This window comes from Cydia strobilella, chromosome 7 (assembly GCF_947568885.1).
Source record: "Cydia strobilella chromosome 7, ilCydStro3.1, whole genome shotgun sequence".
Lineage (NCBI taxonomy): Eukaryota > Metazoa > Arthropoda > Insecta > Lepidoptera > Tortricidae > Cydia > Cydia strobilella.
Genome location: NC_086047.1, coordinates 8,638,378 through 8,654,801, shown reverse-complemented (window position 1 = coordinate 8,654,801; position 16,424 = coordinate 8,638,378). Strand labels below are relative to the sequence as shown.

The 16,424-nt window shown below is 37.1% G+C and overlaps 1 protein-coding gene across 1 annotated transcript in view; it reads right to left on the bottom strand.

Moving 5' to 3' along the window:
* Nucleotides 1-942: 942 nt before the first annotated feature.
* LOC134743153 (bifunctional heparan sulfate N-deacetylase/N-sulfotransferase) overlaps nucleotides 943-16,424 on the bottom strand; it is a 105,044-nt gene continuing 89,562 nt past the window's right edge. The window contains exons 11-15 of the mRNA XM_063676497.1: nucleotides 12,951-13,171; nucleotides 7,708-7,863; nucleotides 6,332-6,448; nucleotides 4,153-4,332; nucleotides 943-3,298 (exon numbers count right to left, since the gene is read on the bottom strand). Coding sequence (XP_063532567.1) covers nucleotides 3,076-3,298; nucleotides 4,153-4,332; nucleotides 6,332-6,448; nucleotides 7,708-7,863; nucleotides 12,951-13,171 — 897 coding nt within the window. The 3' untranslated portion in view covers nucleotides 943-3,075. The remainder of the gene's footprint in view (nucleotides 3,299-4,152; nucleotides 4,333-6,331; nucleotides 6,449-7,707; nucleotides 7,864-12,950; nucleotides 13,172-16,424) is intronic.

The window sequence follows — 16,424 nt, the reverse complement described above, 5'->3', positions numbered from 1 at the left end:
TTTTGTCAATTGTCATTAAGCTAATTTTGCCTAAAAATTCTTAGCTTCGGGTCAGAGAGGAGGATGGGGCGACTGCCCCACCGTGGGTACCCCTATAGCATCATTCAAAAAATCTATTCTACCAAACAACATGAACAAACACTTCAAAAGGCCATGCCAGGATAAGCTAAGTGAGTCTGCCCCCAGCGAGTTTCGGTTGTAATTTTTTTTATTGATTTGTCTTTCTATTAGTATCGAGTATGCCAAATTTCAGCTCCCCAAACTTTATAATTAAATAATAAAAAATAAAAAACGAAATATGATGTTGTCAATATTTTTTTCTCTAGGCAGCCGATTTTGACGTGCGTCACGTATATTGTGCATGCAGTAAGGACAATTACATGATATTAATTTTGTGACATATTGCTATACAAAAACTTGTCATTTTCATATTTCGTTTTTTATTTTTATTATTTAACTATAAAGTTTGGGGAGCTGAAATTTGGCATACTCGATACTAATAGAGACAAATCAATAAAAAAAATTACAAGCCAAAACTCGCTGGGGGTAGACTCACTTAGCTTATCCTGGCATGGCCTTTGCATCAAATTACTTTGCCTCTTTGTGGGTAAAATGCAACTTTCTCCTCCGTTTTCGAAGAATAAAAAGAGCCTTTACGACCTGGTGTGGTGAAAATTATTTAGTGTAGTTAATATTTTGACTAGATGCCATAAATTGTATTCTAATTGTTTTAAAATAAAAAAGATGTTTCAGGATTCACAAGGTGGCTAACCTTGTCAAGACTTATTTCAGATTCAATGATCCTTTGTCCATTAAACTCTATCTTCTCTCATTTGAAAATTTAAATTTATATTATGTCTACATTATGAATTACTAAATGAGGGAAAAAGGTCAGAGGACGCCGGGCCAGGTTATACAGATAAAATAATTAACAATCAAGTTAGATTCAAATCATTTATTAAAATAAGTGATGTATTAATTTCTTATAAAGAACACATTTCAAGAGCAGTCTGCTGTATCTGTAAAATATTTATACACAATAAAAATAACAAGTATAATTTATTAATGAAACGAATTTGGTTATGTGTTCATTTCCTACGCGGTTAAGTTGAAGTCAAATGTCTTATTGCCAAGCAAACACAACCGTTCCCCGGAACATCCACCTCGTCACTGGCGGCGCGGCATACCGTACCGTATCCCCTCACTCACAATAAGTATACTACAAAACCAAACATATTCATACAAAAAGTTCTCAAGGATAGGTATAATGTCTTTGTGTAATTGGGAATGAAGGAATATTAACCGCACCTCCCCCCTAGATACATAAACATGTCAATAGTAACACCACAATAAAATCATGACATAAGTTTCATAGCTCGCCTCTAACACTGTAAGGCCATTTTCTACGTAACACACAACTTCACAACATTAAGAACATCGGAAGTGTAGACATAAATTTTAAAATGTATAAAGCATTTTTTTGTAAAATGTACTTAGATATCCATAACAAAAAACTAAATTTCATAAACATTTAATGCTCTAGTCAAATCAATTTAATATTTATAATTTTAAAATCTATTTATTACTTACGGAACAGATTTTTTTACAAGATTTTAGTGCCGACCTCTAATATAAATCAATTAGTATTTTCTATGAAAATTTTGTAAAAGATGTCATTTCACTCTCGGTCTCTTCTCTTACCAAGTTTCCTCGCCGATAAATTCATGAATATCAAAATATATACCAAGTACTTTTTATATGTATTCATTCCTTGCGTTATCATTATCATTGATATCAATTATTTAAAATACAACGCCTTTTGTTTACATCTTATAAAGAACTCTTACGGCTAACTGTACGAGTAGGTAGGTAACTATACGGGAACAAGATAATAAAAAAAACTCTGTGCTTACACAAACGTTCCGGATTACCTATGAGCTGAAATTGACAAAAATAATTGTGATTTAAATATCACCTATTATACGACTAGTGTTTTGTTCGTGAAATAAAAGTTTGCGACTATAAAAATATTTTAAGTATTAAACGTTAGTGCCGTTCTTATTAACATGGACTGTATGGCACAGATAGACGTAGAAATCGGTAATTGATCTAATTAGATATGAAAAATGTAAATAATTACAAATATACAATTAAGTCGTATCAGGTCTTAGAGGATATAACCATTAACCAAACGGAGACGCCATGTCTGTAATTTTCTGTACAAAACAGTCTGCCGATTTTTGCGGGGGTGGAGAGCACGTCAAATGTATACGTAACGTAAAAATAGCCATGTCAGATAAACGTCAGTCTATACATTGTGTATGACCATGGCGCCTATTTTCGACAGAGGGGAACGCCTGTTAATGGCTATTCCGTTTGGTTATATCCTCTAAGGGTATCAGGTACATAAAGTTATAATTTAAGGAAACCAACTGGCGTGTTATATAATGGAATGACAGCTTTTGTTTCTGTGGCCAAAATACCGAAGTAAATAACTTAAAAGCACTATGCTGTACTTGAGGTACCTCTTAAAATTGCGCAAAACTATAACAATTACTTAAGCTCGCTTTTGGATTGCTGCAAGCTAAGAGTCGCATCTTATGGGACAATGGGATAAAAACTAAGCAATGTAGTATTGTTCAATACTTAAAATAGCACCTAAACCGACTCTTCGTCAAAAATTGCCGGATCATACAACATAATTATGGCTAAAATATATTTCAGGCAAGTTAATTTTAATCAGTAATTGCTTTACTGAGAACTCAATTTATGTACTAACCACCTATTAATAAGAGATGTACCTAGTTAATCTCACGAAAAAAAAAATCGACGTCTCAATTGTAGAGATCGAGAACATTTAAGTCGTTTACAATATCACTCTTAAAAATATTATATTACAAGATTGATAGACACATTTTCAACAATGATACTCTCACACTGAAACACTTTCAAAACAACATTGTTTGCAACCTCCGCGGCGGCGCCCCGACCTGGTCAGGGAATGGTCACGACACAGACTTTGATCAATCCGTGAAGTATTTTATCTCGTTCCAACCTTTTAGGTTGAGAGTTGTGCTATCCATTAGACGATAGTTCGTCTTTGAGCCACTGCGGGACCGGGCGACCCAATCTGACCAGCAGCTTTGACAAAGCTGTGTTATGGGGCGTATAGTATCGCTTTAAGAATTTGGCCGACCTTTCCTCCATGGGCGGGTAAATGCGCCCTTTAGATTTGCCGAGACATTTCGTCCTCTCATTGCTTACGGCTTGGCAGAAAAATCCCTTCTTTGGGTCGTACCTGTTGAACATAAAAAAATAATTACTTAATGACCCATCGACTCGGATAGTCACTAAACGAAATTTATTGGATGTTCTATGATCCTAGAGCACAATGAAGTAGCTCAGATACTGGAAAATAAAGTAATAACAGTTGGCGGCGGTGACATAACTATGTATACTACTTACCCATCAAATTGTTTTCACTTCAGGGTTTTCAAAGGAGTCATATCTGATCGAGGTAAACAACGGGGAGATAGCAGTAAGGGTAGGAGTATGTGCGAGTAGGCACGCTTACGTATAAGGGCTGATTTTGAAGGTCGATATACGCGAGTTTATCCTTCATATCCCGAGAGAGATAACAGTTTCGCTCTAATACAATATATATACATATATTGTTTGGAAATTGAATTTATCAGTTTTTTCATGACATAATTCGTAATGTAACTACCAATATTTTGAGCTGCGATAGAGGAATGAATAAAGTAAATATTTTTCTATTTACGATTCGTAAATACTTAACACTTTAAAAACTTATTTTAAGCATTATTTCTCTGCTTAGCCTTAAGGTTGACTGGTAGAGAATGCCTTATGGCATTAAGTCCGCCTTTTGTACTGTAAGGTTTTCTTTTGTGCAATAAAGATTAAATAAATAAATAAATTATTCAGATTATTTAGAGAAAGCAGGTTAAGTGCGGCGGCGGGCTCGGCGCGCAGCAGCGACCCGTCCACACGTGCGGTGCTGTGGTACTCACTTGAGCAGCTTGTTGTAGTCAAGCGCGGGGATCTTGAGGAACTTCTGCAGCTGCATGAGTGCGGCGGCGGGCTCGGCGCGCAGCAGCGACCCGTCCACACGTGCGGTGCTGTGGTACTCACTTGAGCAGCTTGTTGTAGTCAAGCGCGGGGATCTTGAGGAACTTCTGCAGCGGCATGAGTGCGGCGGCGGGCTCGGCGCGCAGCAGCGACCCGTCCAGCACGTGCAGCTGGTGCGCGCTGTACTCCGCCAGCCAGCGCTCCAGGAAATGACTGTATTTACCCGGGTTTAGACATCGATTCCTAAGAGAAACGAATTATTTTTATTATAAACAAAAAAAAACTCATAAGGAATGTATGTGCATTGATGAAATAATATAAATCTACTTGATATCAAATCATACGGCTCAGAACATGCTTCTAGCTCTATTAGTTATATTAATTGAAACTTATATTGGTGTATTGCAGTAATGTAATACGAGTATGCGACGTTTGGAGTTAAAAGGGTCAATTAAGACACTCGGTGGCAACGTAAGTATATTAAGTTCGCGTCGTGCGCTTTCACCGTGTATTATATATCGTGCAACACCTGAGAGTGAATGAATAATATATCTTTGCATGAATTTTTTTAAAGTAAAGTATTTATAACTGCTGTGGCGTATAACCTTTAACGAAGTAGATATATAGGTGATCCCCACTATCTCTGAGTATTAGAGTTATATATTATTGAACTGTGTATTTCTCTGGGATAAAGTTTACCCCAATCGTTTTCTCGATTGAAACACTAGATTAAGTCGACTTCGTCTTCAATTTAAATGTTATCCGCTAGAATTACCAGGATTAGTTTACAACTATTCAATATAACTGAAAATCCCATTTGAAATAGATACCCATTCTATGTTATAACAGGCCGTTGATAATTCGTTACAAAACGTTTCGGAAATAGCACACTATCTCTAAAATTATGAACGCGAATGAGGTTATAACGGGAAAATGTGTGAAGGTCACGAAACGAGACGCTAGCGCTTATTTAATCTCGATTGCGTAATTTGAAACTATTACTTTATGTAGGTATAGTATCCACCATCCGCACTTGAAGCGGTTATCCGTTACTCAACTTTCTATGCCACTATAAATTGAGTGGTAAATTATGATTATGACACAATATTAAAAGTGATATTTAGAAAAGGGATGTTGACATAAATATTAGATATAATATAGGAATATTAGAATGCTGAAAATCATATTTTGTGAGTGTAAATATGCGTAATAAATAAATTAAAAATAATTAAAAGTATTTTAAATAATGCCCAGCATCACGTGACTGCAAACGCAAATCGGAGCGCGTGACGTCACGGTGTGAAAAACACGTACAGACAAGTTGTCAAACCTGGTGATCCTCTGGCACTGACAGCAGTTTGTTTATCACATCGTTACGTCATCCAGATCACGTGACAGCTTGGAGCGTTTTTGCGCGAAATTTAAACAATAAACTAATTAGTCGATTTTTTATTAAAAATTAATTAATAAAAATATTTTTTTTTTGCAATAATTACTTGTCTATCTATAAAATGAAAACGGTTCAAAAAAATTGTCAACATCCATATTAGGCCGAACCCGCTAGTTTAATTTTTTTTTTAAACTAAGTAATAACGAAAGTAATTTTTTATAACTTCTAATTTACTCCTTGTCATCTGTTTTGTTTTATAAAATATATTAATATTATTTTATATTTGAATTAGATAACAAGTAAAATTTACTCAAAACTCAGACCGCTATCTACTAGTTTTTTTTAGGGTTTCGTACCCAAAGGGTAAAAACGGGATCCTATTACTAAGACTTCGCTGTTCGTCTGTCTGTCACCAGGCTGTATCTCATGAACCGTGATAGCTAGACAGTTGAAATTTTCAGAGATGTATTTCTGTTGCCGCTATAGCAACAAATGCTAAAAAGTACGGAACCCTCGGTGGGCGCGTCCGACTCGCACTTGCCCAGTTTTTATTATTTCTAAACTTTAGAATATGGTATAAGTACCTAACAATGAATTTTTAGTTAGGTACTTTCTGCAATAACCCAATATCATTCACGATTTTGTATGGACTTTGATTATGTGAAACCCAACAGCAAGTTTCACGTTAATCATCATATGTATGTACGGTTTTTTTGAACTCTAACGTTTACTGATTTTATCCTTCATCTTAAAAAGTATTAAGCATTTTTATTTTGAATCTCGACTTAACTGTAAAACCAATTTTTTTACCGCTGTGTAACCGCCATACGATAAATAAATAATGTTCCTTACCTTAAGTCTTTGAGAGGTTTAGGGGCGGAGTCGTTGGCCGTGATGACGGTGTGGAAGGTGTAGTTGTTGGCCACCGCGTCGCCGTGTGAGCGGATGTGCTGGTACCATGAGTACGCCCTGCGTAATAAACGTGCCTTAAAGATAATATTCTAAATCCTCAGGTTCGAGCTGGCTAAAAGAAAGAGGTAGAAAAATAAACACATTTATTCTCCTTTGCGTCGCGCTGTCGGGTAAAACGTAGGTGCCTATCAAAAACCATCAGTCGCAAACTAAAAGTAATCGCAGCGTAACGTCGAGATCAGGTTTACTGTATAGTTTGATCAAGACGGAGAAACTAACTATATAACTATACAGTGTTTAGGTGTAGTGTAAGGAGAACCAGTTTTATACCACTTCATATTTTATTTCCAAGCTCTGACATGTGCCTGTCATGTACCTATAACGCCCTTGGTATTCGTCAACTCTATCAGTAGCAGTAGTAAAATATATAAAACGTTCTTTTTTTGGTAACAATACTAGCATAAGAAAGGCAGTATCATGCTCTCAGCCTATGGTTAGCTGCTCGATCGCATCGTAGTAAAAAACCGCATAATACAAAATGTAAATTCATAGATACTATATTGACACAAACAAAGGTATACCAAAGCAAGTTTAGTGCTAAACATGCTACTTGGTAATAATGTGAAACGGCTCTCAACAGATCTGCAGGTAAAGTTTTGAACAAGTTTCCGCGTAATCCACTTTACACTCTTTCCATTTTTGTAGAGACGCTCTTCTGAACTATGAAAACATCGAACAAATGTAAAACACTGCCCGTAATTTCAAGTTAATAATGCATAATGAAAATTCCGAAAGCCTATCGAGTTGAACTAGCATATAAATTCTGGTAATAACAACCGATGTTTGGTTAAAATATTTGACTTTCATTTATAGTTCATTGCTTAGTAAAATTCAACTCAGGCGGCCCTTAAATTTACCGGAGTAACTACAAAATTTGATTGTATTCCGTTGCGAATTTCATTATTAGAACCAAAGTAATTTCAATTAAGATATCTTCAATTTGGGGGGATTAACATTTCGCTACTCTGATCAACTTCAATTAAAATTGTTTTTGGTCTGCGAACGACTGATAAAAAGTTATTTCGCTTCTACAAGATTGGAGATAAGACAGAGCTTATAAGATTTTGCATTGGCTGCACATTGATTGCCTTCTCTTAAAATAACAGAAATAGGAGTAAAGTAACTTGTAAAGTATTAAATGGTACAAAAAGTTTGAAAACAGTAAACCCACTACGTCTTTTTTTTCGTTCTTCGAACCACCTAGTAATTCACCTCTAATGGTCTAGGTACATGGGTAGGGGGACTAAAAGACTTACCGCTTGGAAGGCGATATGAGTATGGCGATGATCTTGGCGTTGGGCAGCAGCGCGTGGGCGCGCCGTGGCGCCTGCTCGCCGTCGAAGTACGTTGCCGACTTATCGAACGTCATCTGCGTGCCATTGATGATGCTCGGCGGGAAGAAGTTTAAGTACCTGTGACAAATTTAATGATTAGACCAGAGGTTCTCAATTTTTTTTATCGCATTTAGTGCGCTTGGGATGGCTAAATTTACCCCTTGGCGCCTGTTGTTTTGCGCCCCTGTTGGGGTACCGCTTGGCATTCAAGCTGTTGGTAAACGGATACTATAAGCCTATAAGCGCTTCAAAATCGAGTGAGTTTAACATGCGCGATTGCGCGTGGCCAGTATGCAGGTCACCGAAAATCAGGAGCACGCTCTGGAGCTCTGGCAACTACACTAATATCTATTAGTGATATTATAGCTACCTACAATATAACTTGACCTGCTTCAAACATAAGCAAGATGACATTTTGCTAAACCCTAGGTCTAGTAGACTACATTAACACTCATCAGGCCTCATCATGACGTCTTTAACACCTCGACAGAGAATTAAACACATTTCGCTTCGAATTCTCATAAACGGTATCCAAACAGTATCCAATTTACCATAGAAAGCAAGCTTACATATTTAACTAGCGTAACCAAGAAAAACATATTTATATTTTAGGTCATACCGTGAGCGAAACCGCAAGAGAGCCCCGGTATATGTATAATAATTTTATCTGCAAATTTGCTTAACAACTGATGCTCTGAGCTCCCAGGCGCTAAAGTAATATACCCATTTCCGTATATTTTACTTTCACGAACGTTCTAGCCAACTGTGTTAGGTAAGGAAAAAGAAATAAAAATACATTTGGTCTGTCCTTTAACGTGAAGGGCCTGTCGATTTCAATAATAGTAGATTGTACAACAAGGGCATAAAGCGATCCATTTTTATCCGAGGCAATTTATTAATCAAAATACACGGTGCCTAAAAAATAAGTGCATTCCCGTTGTCAGGCAGATTTTGGAATTATACTGAGCAACTTTTACTATGGGACCAACGCCGAATCGCGAAAAAAAATTTGGCTGTTTCATACATTTTGGCTGGTCCATTTTGTATGGGACTTATGGGAGGGCAAATTTTTTTTTGCGATTTCGTGGTTGGTCCCATAGTGGGAATGCACTTATTTTTTAGCCACCTGTATATAGTCGAGGATAAAAATGGACATTTATGCCTGAGTTATACACTCTACTTTTCACTTCGATTGTGAGTAAAATATACAAAAATATCCAATATTGTATTTATTCAAGACTAAAGAAAATTGTACTCGGGCCGGTCGGGGCGCACGGGTAGCACTGGCAGTTTGTATGGCAGATTTTGAACTATATTGCCAAGTCAATAAGGGTCGTAAAAGATAATTTTACTTTATGCTCTAGAACATAATAAGCAACTTTATGTCATCTACGCATGACTTAAAGTCGAACTTTACGAGCATGAGAAAAATTTATTTAAAAATACGTAGGAATGTACTGCGCGTTACAAATTCTCGTACATAATAGATTTTTTCTACTCGTCGACTGTGTAATGTTTGAATTAAGATTTCGTATACCAAACTGTAATTGGGTAGGTACTTTTAATGTATGGGCTCCCTATTTCGAAACGGTTTAGTCAATTATAATGAAATTGACCAATCACAGCTCGCCACGGTCAAGAAGACGAAACGAATCGATAGCTCAAATTTTTTTTTCCATTTTAGGTTGTATAGTAGAAACAATTGCTTCATAAGTCAGAAACGCGCATGTGACACCCTTAATATAGCAGCATCCAGACTACGAAAACCGCTTAGCGTTGCTTGTTAGTCTACGGTGGCCAAAATCAAGAACAAGACTGTCTAAAAATTGAATTTAGCAAGGAGCAAGTACCAGGTGTCGTTGACCAGCCCGCCAGGCCGCGTACGAGTGTGAAGTTATCGCGGCTGCTCGCGTATCTTACAATAGAATAATAATATCCTAGCTGTATACTTTTGGTTTGTTTACCTATATGATTCTACTAGTTTAAAGTATAATTTTTCTTGACTCGTAGAAAAAGTATTGTAATACAATAGTGATATAATTAAGCTTTTCAACCTCGTACCCAATAAGACCACTCAGCAAGCTTCGTGGCCTTAACACGGTATTCGACTGAAAAGCTCTCCATTATTATATCACGATTGTATAAAATACTGTTTTCTACTCCAGTACTTCAATTTACCAATTAAATGACTGACATTGATATCTAAATCAACTACATTAAAAGCGCGGGGCGGGGGCGCGCGGTGGCGGTGGCGGTGGCGGGTGATGGTCTATCTATAGGATCATATTACAACTGCTTAGGAGTCATCTTGTCAATATTCATACAATATAGTACAACTGTTGTATTTTTTAAAAGGCAAAGATCTATAAAACAAATTGTTTTCTTTTGTTTAGGTACTTAAATACTTCGATTGTATTTATCATTTTTAGGTGTTTGCTGCTGTCTTAGAAAAAACATTACGTTGGGTACCTACATAATATTTTATTATTATGTACATGCACAAAATACTATTGTAGCTGGCCAATATCCGTGCCAGATAATTATCATAATCATTAATTTCTTGCAAACCATGGTATTACAGATGTTCTAAAAATTAAATAAGTACAGTCATGGATACTAGGGCGTGGCAAAATGTTCATACATACACCACAAGCTAAGGTCATTTCGCAGATCACTTGGTCATTTACATAGACTGAAGTAAATTACGTTTGGTCAGCTAACGCATGAGGGGCTAAATATAAGCAAACACGGTATATATGCATACAATTGCTATCTGATTGAATCAGGATAGAGTAATTTACACTACAACTAGAGCATTTCACCTTTACCATCGTAGCTCGATTCCAATTACTGCCAAGAGTACCAGTAAAGCCGACCTCTTACAAGAAATGTTATAGCAACAATAGTTATTTGTTTTACAAGGGGGCAAAATTGTTGTTCAACCTCTCGTGCTAATATTGATAGGTACCCGAGTAAGCGAAAGATTCCAAAATTTAACCACGAGCGTAGCAAGTGGTACGAAAAATGGAATCTTGAGTGTTGCGAGGGTTTCAAGGCAGGAGGGTTTAAACAAATCTCAAGAGTGAAACACAAAATCTTTCATTTATATTAAATATTTATCCTTCAAAATCATCATTTAAAAGTCAATTCTATCAGGAAACATAAGAAAACAACTCAATATTTGCATTTGATTACTTTGCCTCACATGTGAATAAAATGCAACTGTCTTATCAGTTTTTGAACAATCAAGAGTCTTTACCAGCCGGTGTGCATGGTGAGAAGTTATTTATTGTTAATTTAGCATTTCCTTCATTGTTGCGGCGAGCGCTTTTTAGTCTTAGGGTTTACTGCGATATTTGCATCGAAAGCTGCATTTTATGCAGAAAGCCCAGTGATACTAGGGACCAATACGAATGATTTCATCCGAGAAAACACTAATTTCATCCTCCAGAATTCAAGATGGCGGACCTTTTCCAAAATGGCGGCTGCAAAATAAAAATAAAAATTTAGACAAAACAGCTGCACCGATTTTAGTGACTGATATATCAATCAATTCGTATTGACACCTGTAATCTAAAAAAAATACATTTAAGACAAGTACCCATATCTGGGCCAATAATTATCCTTTAAAGACAGGATAAAGAAGTCGAAAGACGGACCCAAAACGCGTGGAGGAGCTATTGGTCTATGAAGGAGCTGATGAAGGGCGACCTTCCTCTGACCTTAAAACGGAAACTCGTCGACATGTGCATTCTGCCTGTCCTAACCTACGGTGCTCATCGAGGCGCAAAAGACAATATTGAAGGTTTGCCAAAGAGCTATGGAGCGTAGCATATCTACTAGGAGTAAAACGGATTGACCGAATCCGTAAACTATTACGCTGCGCTCAAAAACGCGCATTACTGATGTTGGAGCAAAGACCGCCAAGCTGAAATGGGACTGGGTCGGCCATGTCTGCCGCATGCACCCACAGACGTAGGCCAAAATAACCACGGTATGGGTGGCGTAAGACGGGCGAGGATCTGGTAGGCCCAGACCGAGATGGTGGGACGACCTGGACGCATATCGCAACGACTGGCCGGATATTGCTCAAAAACGAGACGAATGGAAATCGAGGGGGGAGGCCTTTGCCCAGCAGTGGGACACCGTATAAGCTTATATTCTTATTATATAACTCTTGAAATTACACGTGCTGCGATAAGTCGATAAAACAGATTGTTCTCTCCCTTTGACATTAGAGTTTTTACTATGACAATTCCGCCACTCGGTGCATACAAATAACCTTGCTTGCTCGTGCTCGATACCTGTTTAGTTCAGCCATTTATATCATCAGACACGTTTGCTTATCAGCGCTGGGACAATTTAGACGGCGCCGTAACGTCGTATTGTTGCTCTGAAGACATTGTAATGGCGTAAGTGGGGGTCTTTAGTCCTCGCTAATAAGTAATGATAATGACACCCGTGTCAGATAACTACGCGAAAGCCAAGGCCCGAATAATGTTTCCCTTGAATGTTGACTTATAATTCTTACGACGAATTACCGCCAATTAGAGCTTTTAAGGAAAGGACTAGAAGAGGGTTCTTGTTATTCTGTCATTTACATTTAATGTATTCGTCTTTAACATGCAGGTTTAGTATGTGTTAAATTCAAACGACTTAGGTTCTAATGATGGGTATTGTAATTCAATAGGACGTTATTATAAATCACAAGGGTGTACACCCTTGGAAATACTTTGCCCCTTTGCCAATTATAGCAATACAAACTAGGTGCCTAGTTTAATAATTATATCCCTTCTGTATAGACGATTAATAATATAAACAACTCGACCCAAAAAGGTACAAAATAAAATGAGCCTACAGTTGAAATATGTTCAAGACCATTGGAACATATGAAATGTTTAAATTCCTAACTCAAAACCGATTAAACAACAAAACTGGCATTAAAACACGTCGACTGACAATGTAATATTTGTCAAATCGACGTCAGATACATATACATATATATAAATATTTGCTAACCAACAAAGTTGGACGATTGCATAACAACTTGTAACTAATAATATTAGTGGAAGTCTCTTTCCAATTCCTTCGATTAGGAGGAAAGAAGGTACCTAAGAAAATTCAAAAATGTTATTAAAAGACCAGATAAACTTAAGAAAACTCACCAGTCTAATCCCTTCATATAATTGTTATTATTGAAGAACTGCAACTCTTCGTAGGTGGTCGGGCTGGGCATGTTGGGCACGAGCGCCGGGTGCATCGCGAGGAAGGTGTAGAGCGCCGTGCTCCCCGTCTTCTGTGGCCCGATCACGAGCACCTTGGGCAGTGTGCCGCACCATTTGCTCTTCGACCATATGCGACGGTGGCGGATGTCGTCGCACGGATTCTGGATAGAAGGAAAAATTAATTCGTTTTTAGGGTTCCGTACCCAAAGGGTAAAAACGGGACCCTATTACTAAGACTCCGCTGTCTGTCTCTCTACTGTCTGTCTGTCTGTCCATCTGTCACCAGGCTGAATCTCATGAACCGTGATAGACAGCTGAAATTTTCACAGATGATGTATTTCTGTTGCCGCTACAACAACAAATACTAAAAATAGAATAAAATAAATATTTAAGTGGGGCTCCCATACAATAAACGTGATTTTTTTGCCGTTTTTGAACGTAATGGTACGGCACTCTTCGTGCGCGAGTCCGACTCGCCCTTGGTCGGTTTTTATAAATATCACGGCAAATAAGAATACAGCCCGCCTGATGGTAAGCGATTATTGTAGAGCCTTTTGATGTTTGCAACAGCGGCAGTGTCATTGTTGTGTTACAGTCTTAGTGAAAACATATAAAATTATCAGGCTGTGCATTTACGTATGGAACATAACAATGTCCAGACCATAAGAATTACGTACTGATCTTCTTAAAGAAAACACTAAAATTAAATCTGTTTTAAAGTTTCACGATTTTTACTCATTATTATTCACAACGACGGGACTTAATAAGTAAAATAAGTTTTAAATTTACCTCCGACGTTTCGAGGACGACGTTGTCCCCGTGGTCTCGGAGAAGACTGGTTAAGTCGCGATTAAGTCCCGTCGTTGTCCCGTGGATGGACAATGTACGGAACTGTAGGTACTAAATAATATTATAAGCTCTATTCAATACGTAAATATAACCAATACACTTGTATGTAAATATTGCGTTCTTGTATGCTTGTGATTTCAATTACTTCAATAACGCCAACATTAATAACCTAACCTTTGATAAACCAAGCTTGTGAATTTTGATAGAAATTTCAGAAAGAAGTAAGGAAAAGTCAAACCATTTCCCGAATGAAGAGTCTTAGCTTTAACGAAATCTACTTACATATAAATGGCTCTCTAACAAATTTCCTTCTTTCGCGTGATTATAAATAAGTACTCGTGGACGATTACGTTTGACTTCAATCGAGGTGAATGTTATAGAAATGTTTAGAATTTGCCGGATAATGAACGGCTTAGGTATTGAAATATGGCTGCCATTTATTATCACGACATAATTTACGAGTTTTAGCTGTAACATTTTGTAAAGTATTATAAGATACAACTATCTATGTGTTGCTGTAATTAAACACCTGCCTATAAATTATCCAACGAAAGCTATTGTTACATTGTTTTGTAATATATTATTTTTACGAATAAAAAAATTGCATATTCGCCTTAATTACAACAAATTAAGTCTATGAAAGGGAAGAAAATAATTACAATTCGTAACAAACAGGAATGCTTTAGGCCCGGTACCCAAGTACTGGTACATGAACACGAGTACTTATTTTAAGCAATTGGTAAAAGAAAAGACGGATTTTTAGAGATCTTTAATGCGTTCCTACAACATATTTCTAGTCGGCAATGCAAGTATGTAGATATATGACTTGTCTGATTAGACTATGTAGAGATCAAATGACACAAACCCGTGATAACATTTCGGCCATACTCTCACAAACGCGCGAGCTTTAACAATGCGCGGGCTCGCGCGCTCCAAGCTTCACATCAATATTTACTTTTTGTAAACAAATATTTGCGACCGAAAACACGTTTGCTAGAACAAATGTTTGAATAATATCTCTGAAATATACGAATTTTCCTTCGATATCGTTTATATACACTTACAACATAATTTCACTCTCTGGACAATGCATCACAAACCAGACAGCTCGGGTCGTGAATGAAAAATACTTATAATCAAATTTATCCCTCATCTTAAGAAGGATGAACTATCATGTTTCAGCTCCCGGTACACGGATGTATGTGCAATTTCCTCTTCATATTTCAACGATACTTTACATATCTCTCCGGCCAGTAAAATATTAAAACATGCGCCATAAATATTGTTTTTGCAAGGCAAATTTGCTCGGAGTCGAATATGCCACTACGCTCAAGTATTGATGCGTTTGCGTATTATGTATCAACTTTTGTATTTTTCATTTAATGCAGGTATGTGTAGTCAATTGCTACACCAATTTCGCGATAAAGCAAACACGATAGATTGCAAAACTGTGTTCAATTATGTGCTATTATTACATGAACTGAATTGATTGGATCGGGGGGGTTAATCAACATTTCAGCTATTTATTTTATCAGGTACTCATGTATGGAATAAAGCGAGCTTGCATGTATTAATTATTTGGTAATTTTTTTATATACTTATGTAATGAAAACAAATTCTTGTAATACGTCCGAGCGAGACAATGCTGAGTTATGCATATGACTATGCAATTTGTGGATCCGGGTTATTGACTGGCAGTTGAAACAATTAAATTCTAGCATTTTATACAGTACGAAAAGTATACTCGTATACCCAAGGCAAATTGTTAGACATTTTTATTATTCCAGTAACCAATTAGAAAGGTAAACAGTGTTTTGTCGGAACAAATTTGGTAATTTACAAATAACTGGCTAAATTCGTCGTTACGAGTATGTTTTACGTAGTTCTTAAATCGGGCGTTGCTTAAAATACATAAGCCTACGAGAAATATAATGATTTTATTAAAAAATATTGGTCCATGTCAATATTATCAACCAATCAATTGTAAAACAATAGAAATTTTTAAGATTACTCTCGCTCATTTCTAATTAGATATTTATTTATCGTATGGCGGCTATACAGATACACGGTTAAAAAAAAAATACGAGGGGCGATCCAAAAGTAATGATAACAGTATGTAAAACAACTCAAGTTGCCAAAAACTAAATTTATTTCTCAACATAATCTCCGAGCAAGCCTACACACTTATTCCATCTTTTCTCCAGACCGCAAATTCCATTTGAAAAAAAAAAAAAAAAAATTTTTGACTCCAAATATGCCTCCACAGTAGCCATGACCTCAGTGTTGCCCGAAAATTTTTTGCCCCTGAGGTGTTCCTTCAGCCATGGAAACAGATAAAAGTAGCTGGGGGCATGGTCTGGTGAATAGGGGGATGTTCCAGCAATTCGAAGCCCGCATCCTGGATTGCAGCCATTGCAGTCCTGGCCTTATGAGGAGGTGCGTTGTCTTGGTGCAACAGTACCACAGCACGTAGTTTACCCCGTCGCTTCTCTTTGATAGCTTTCCGCAATATTTATATTTGTTCTGCGTAGTATGAACCTGTAATCGTGGCTCCCTTTTCCAGGT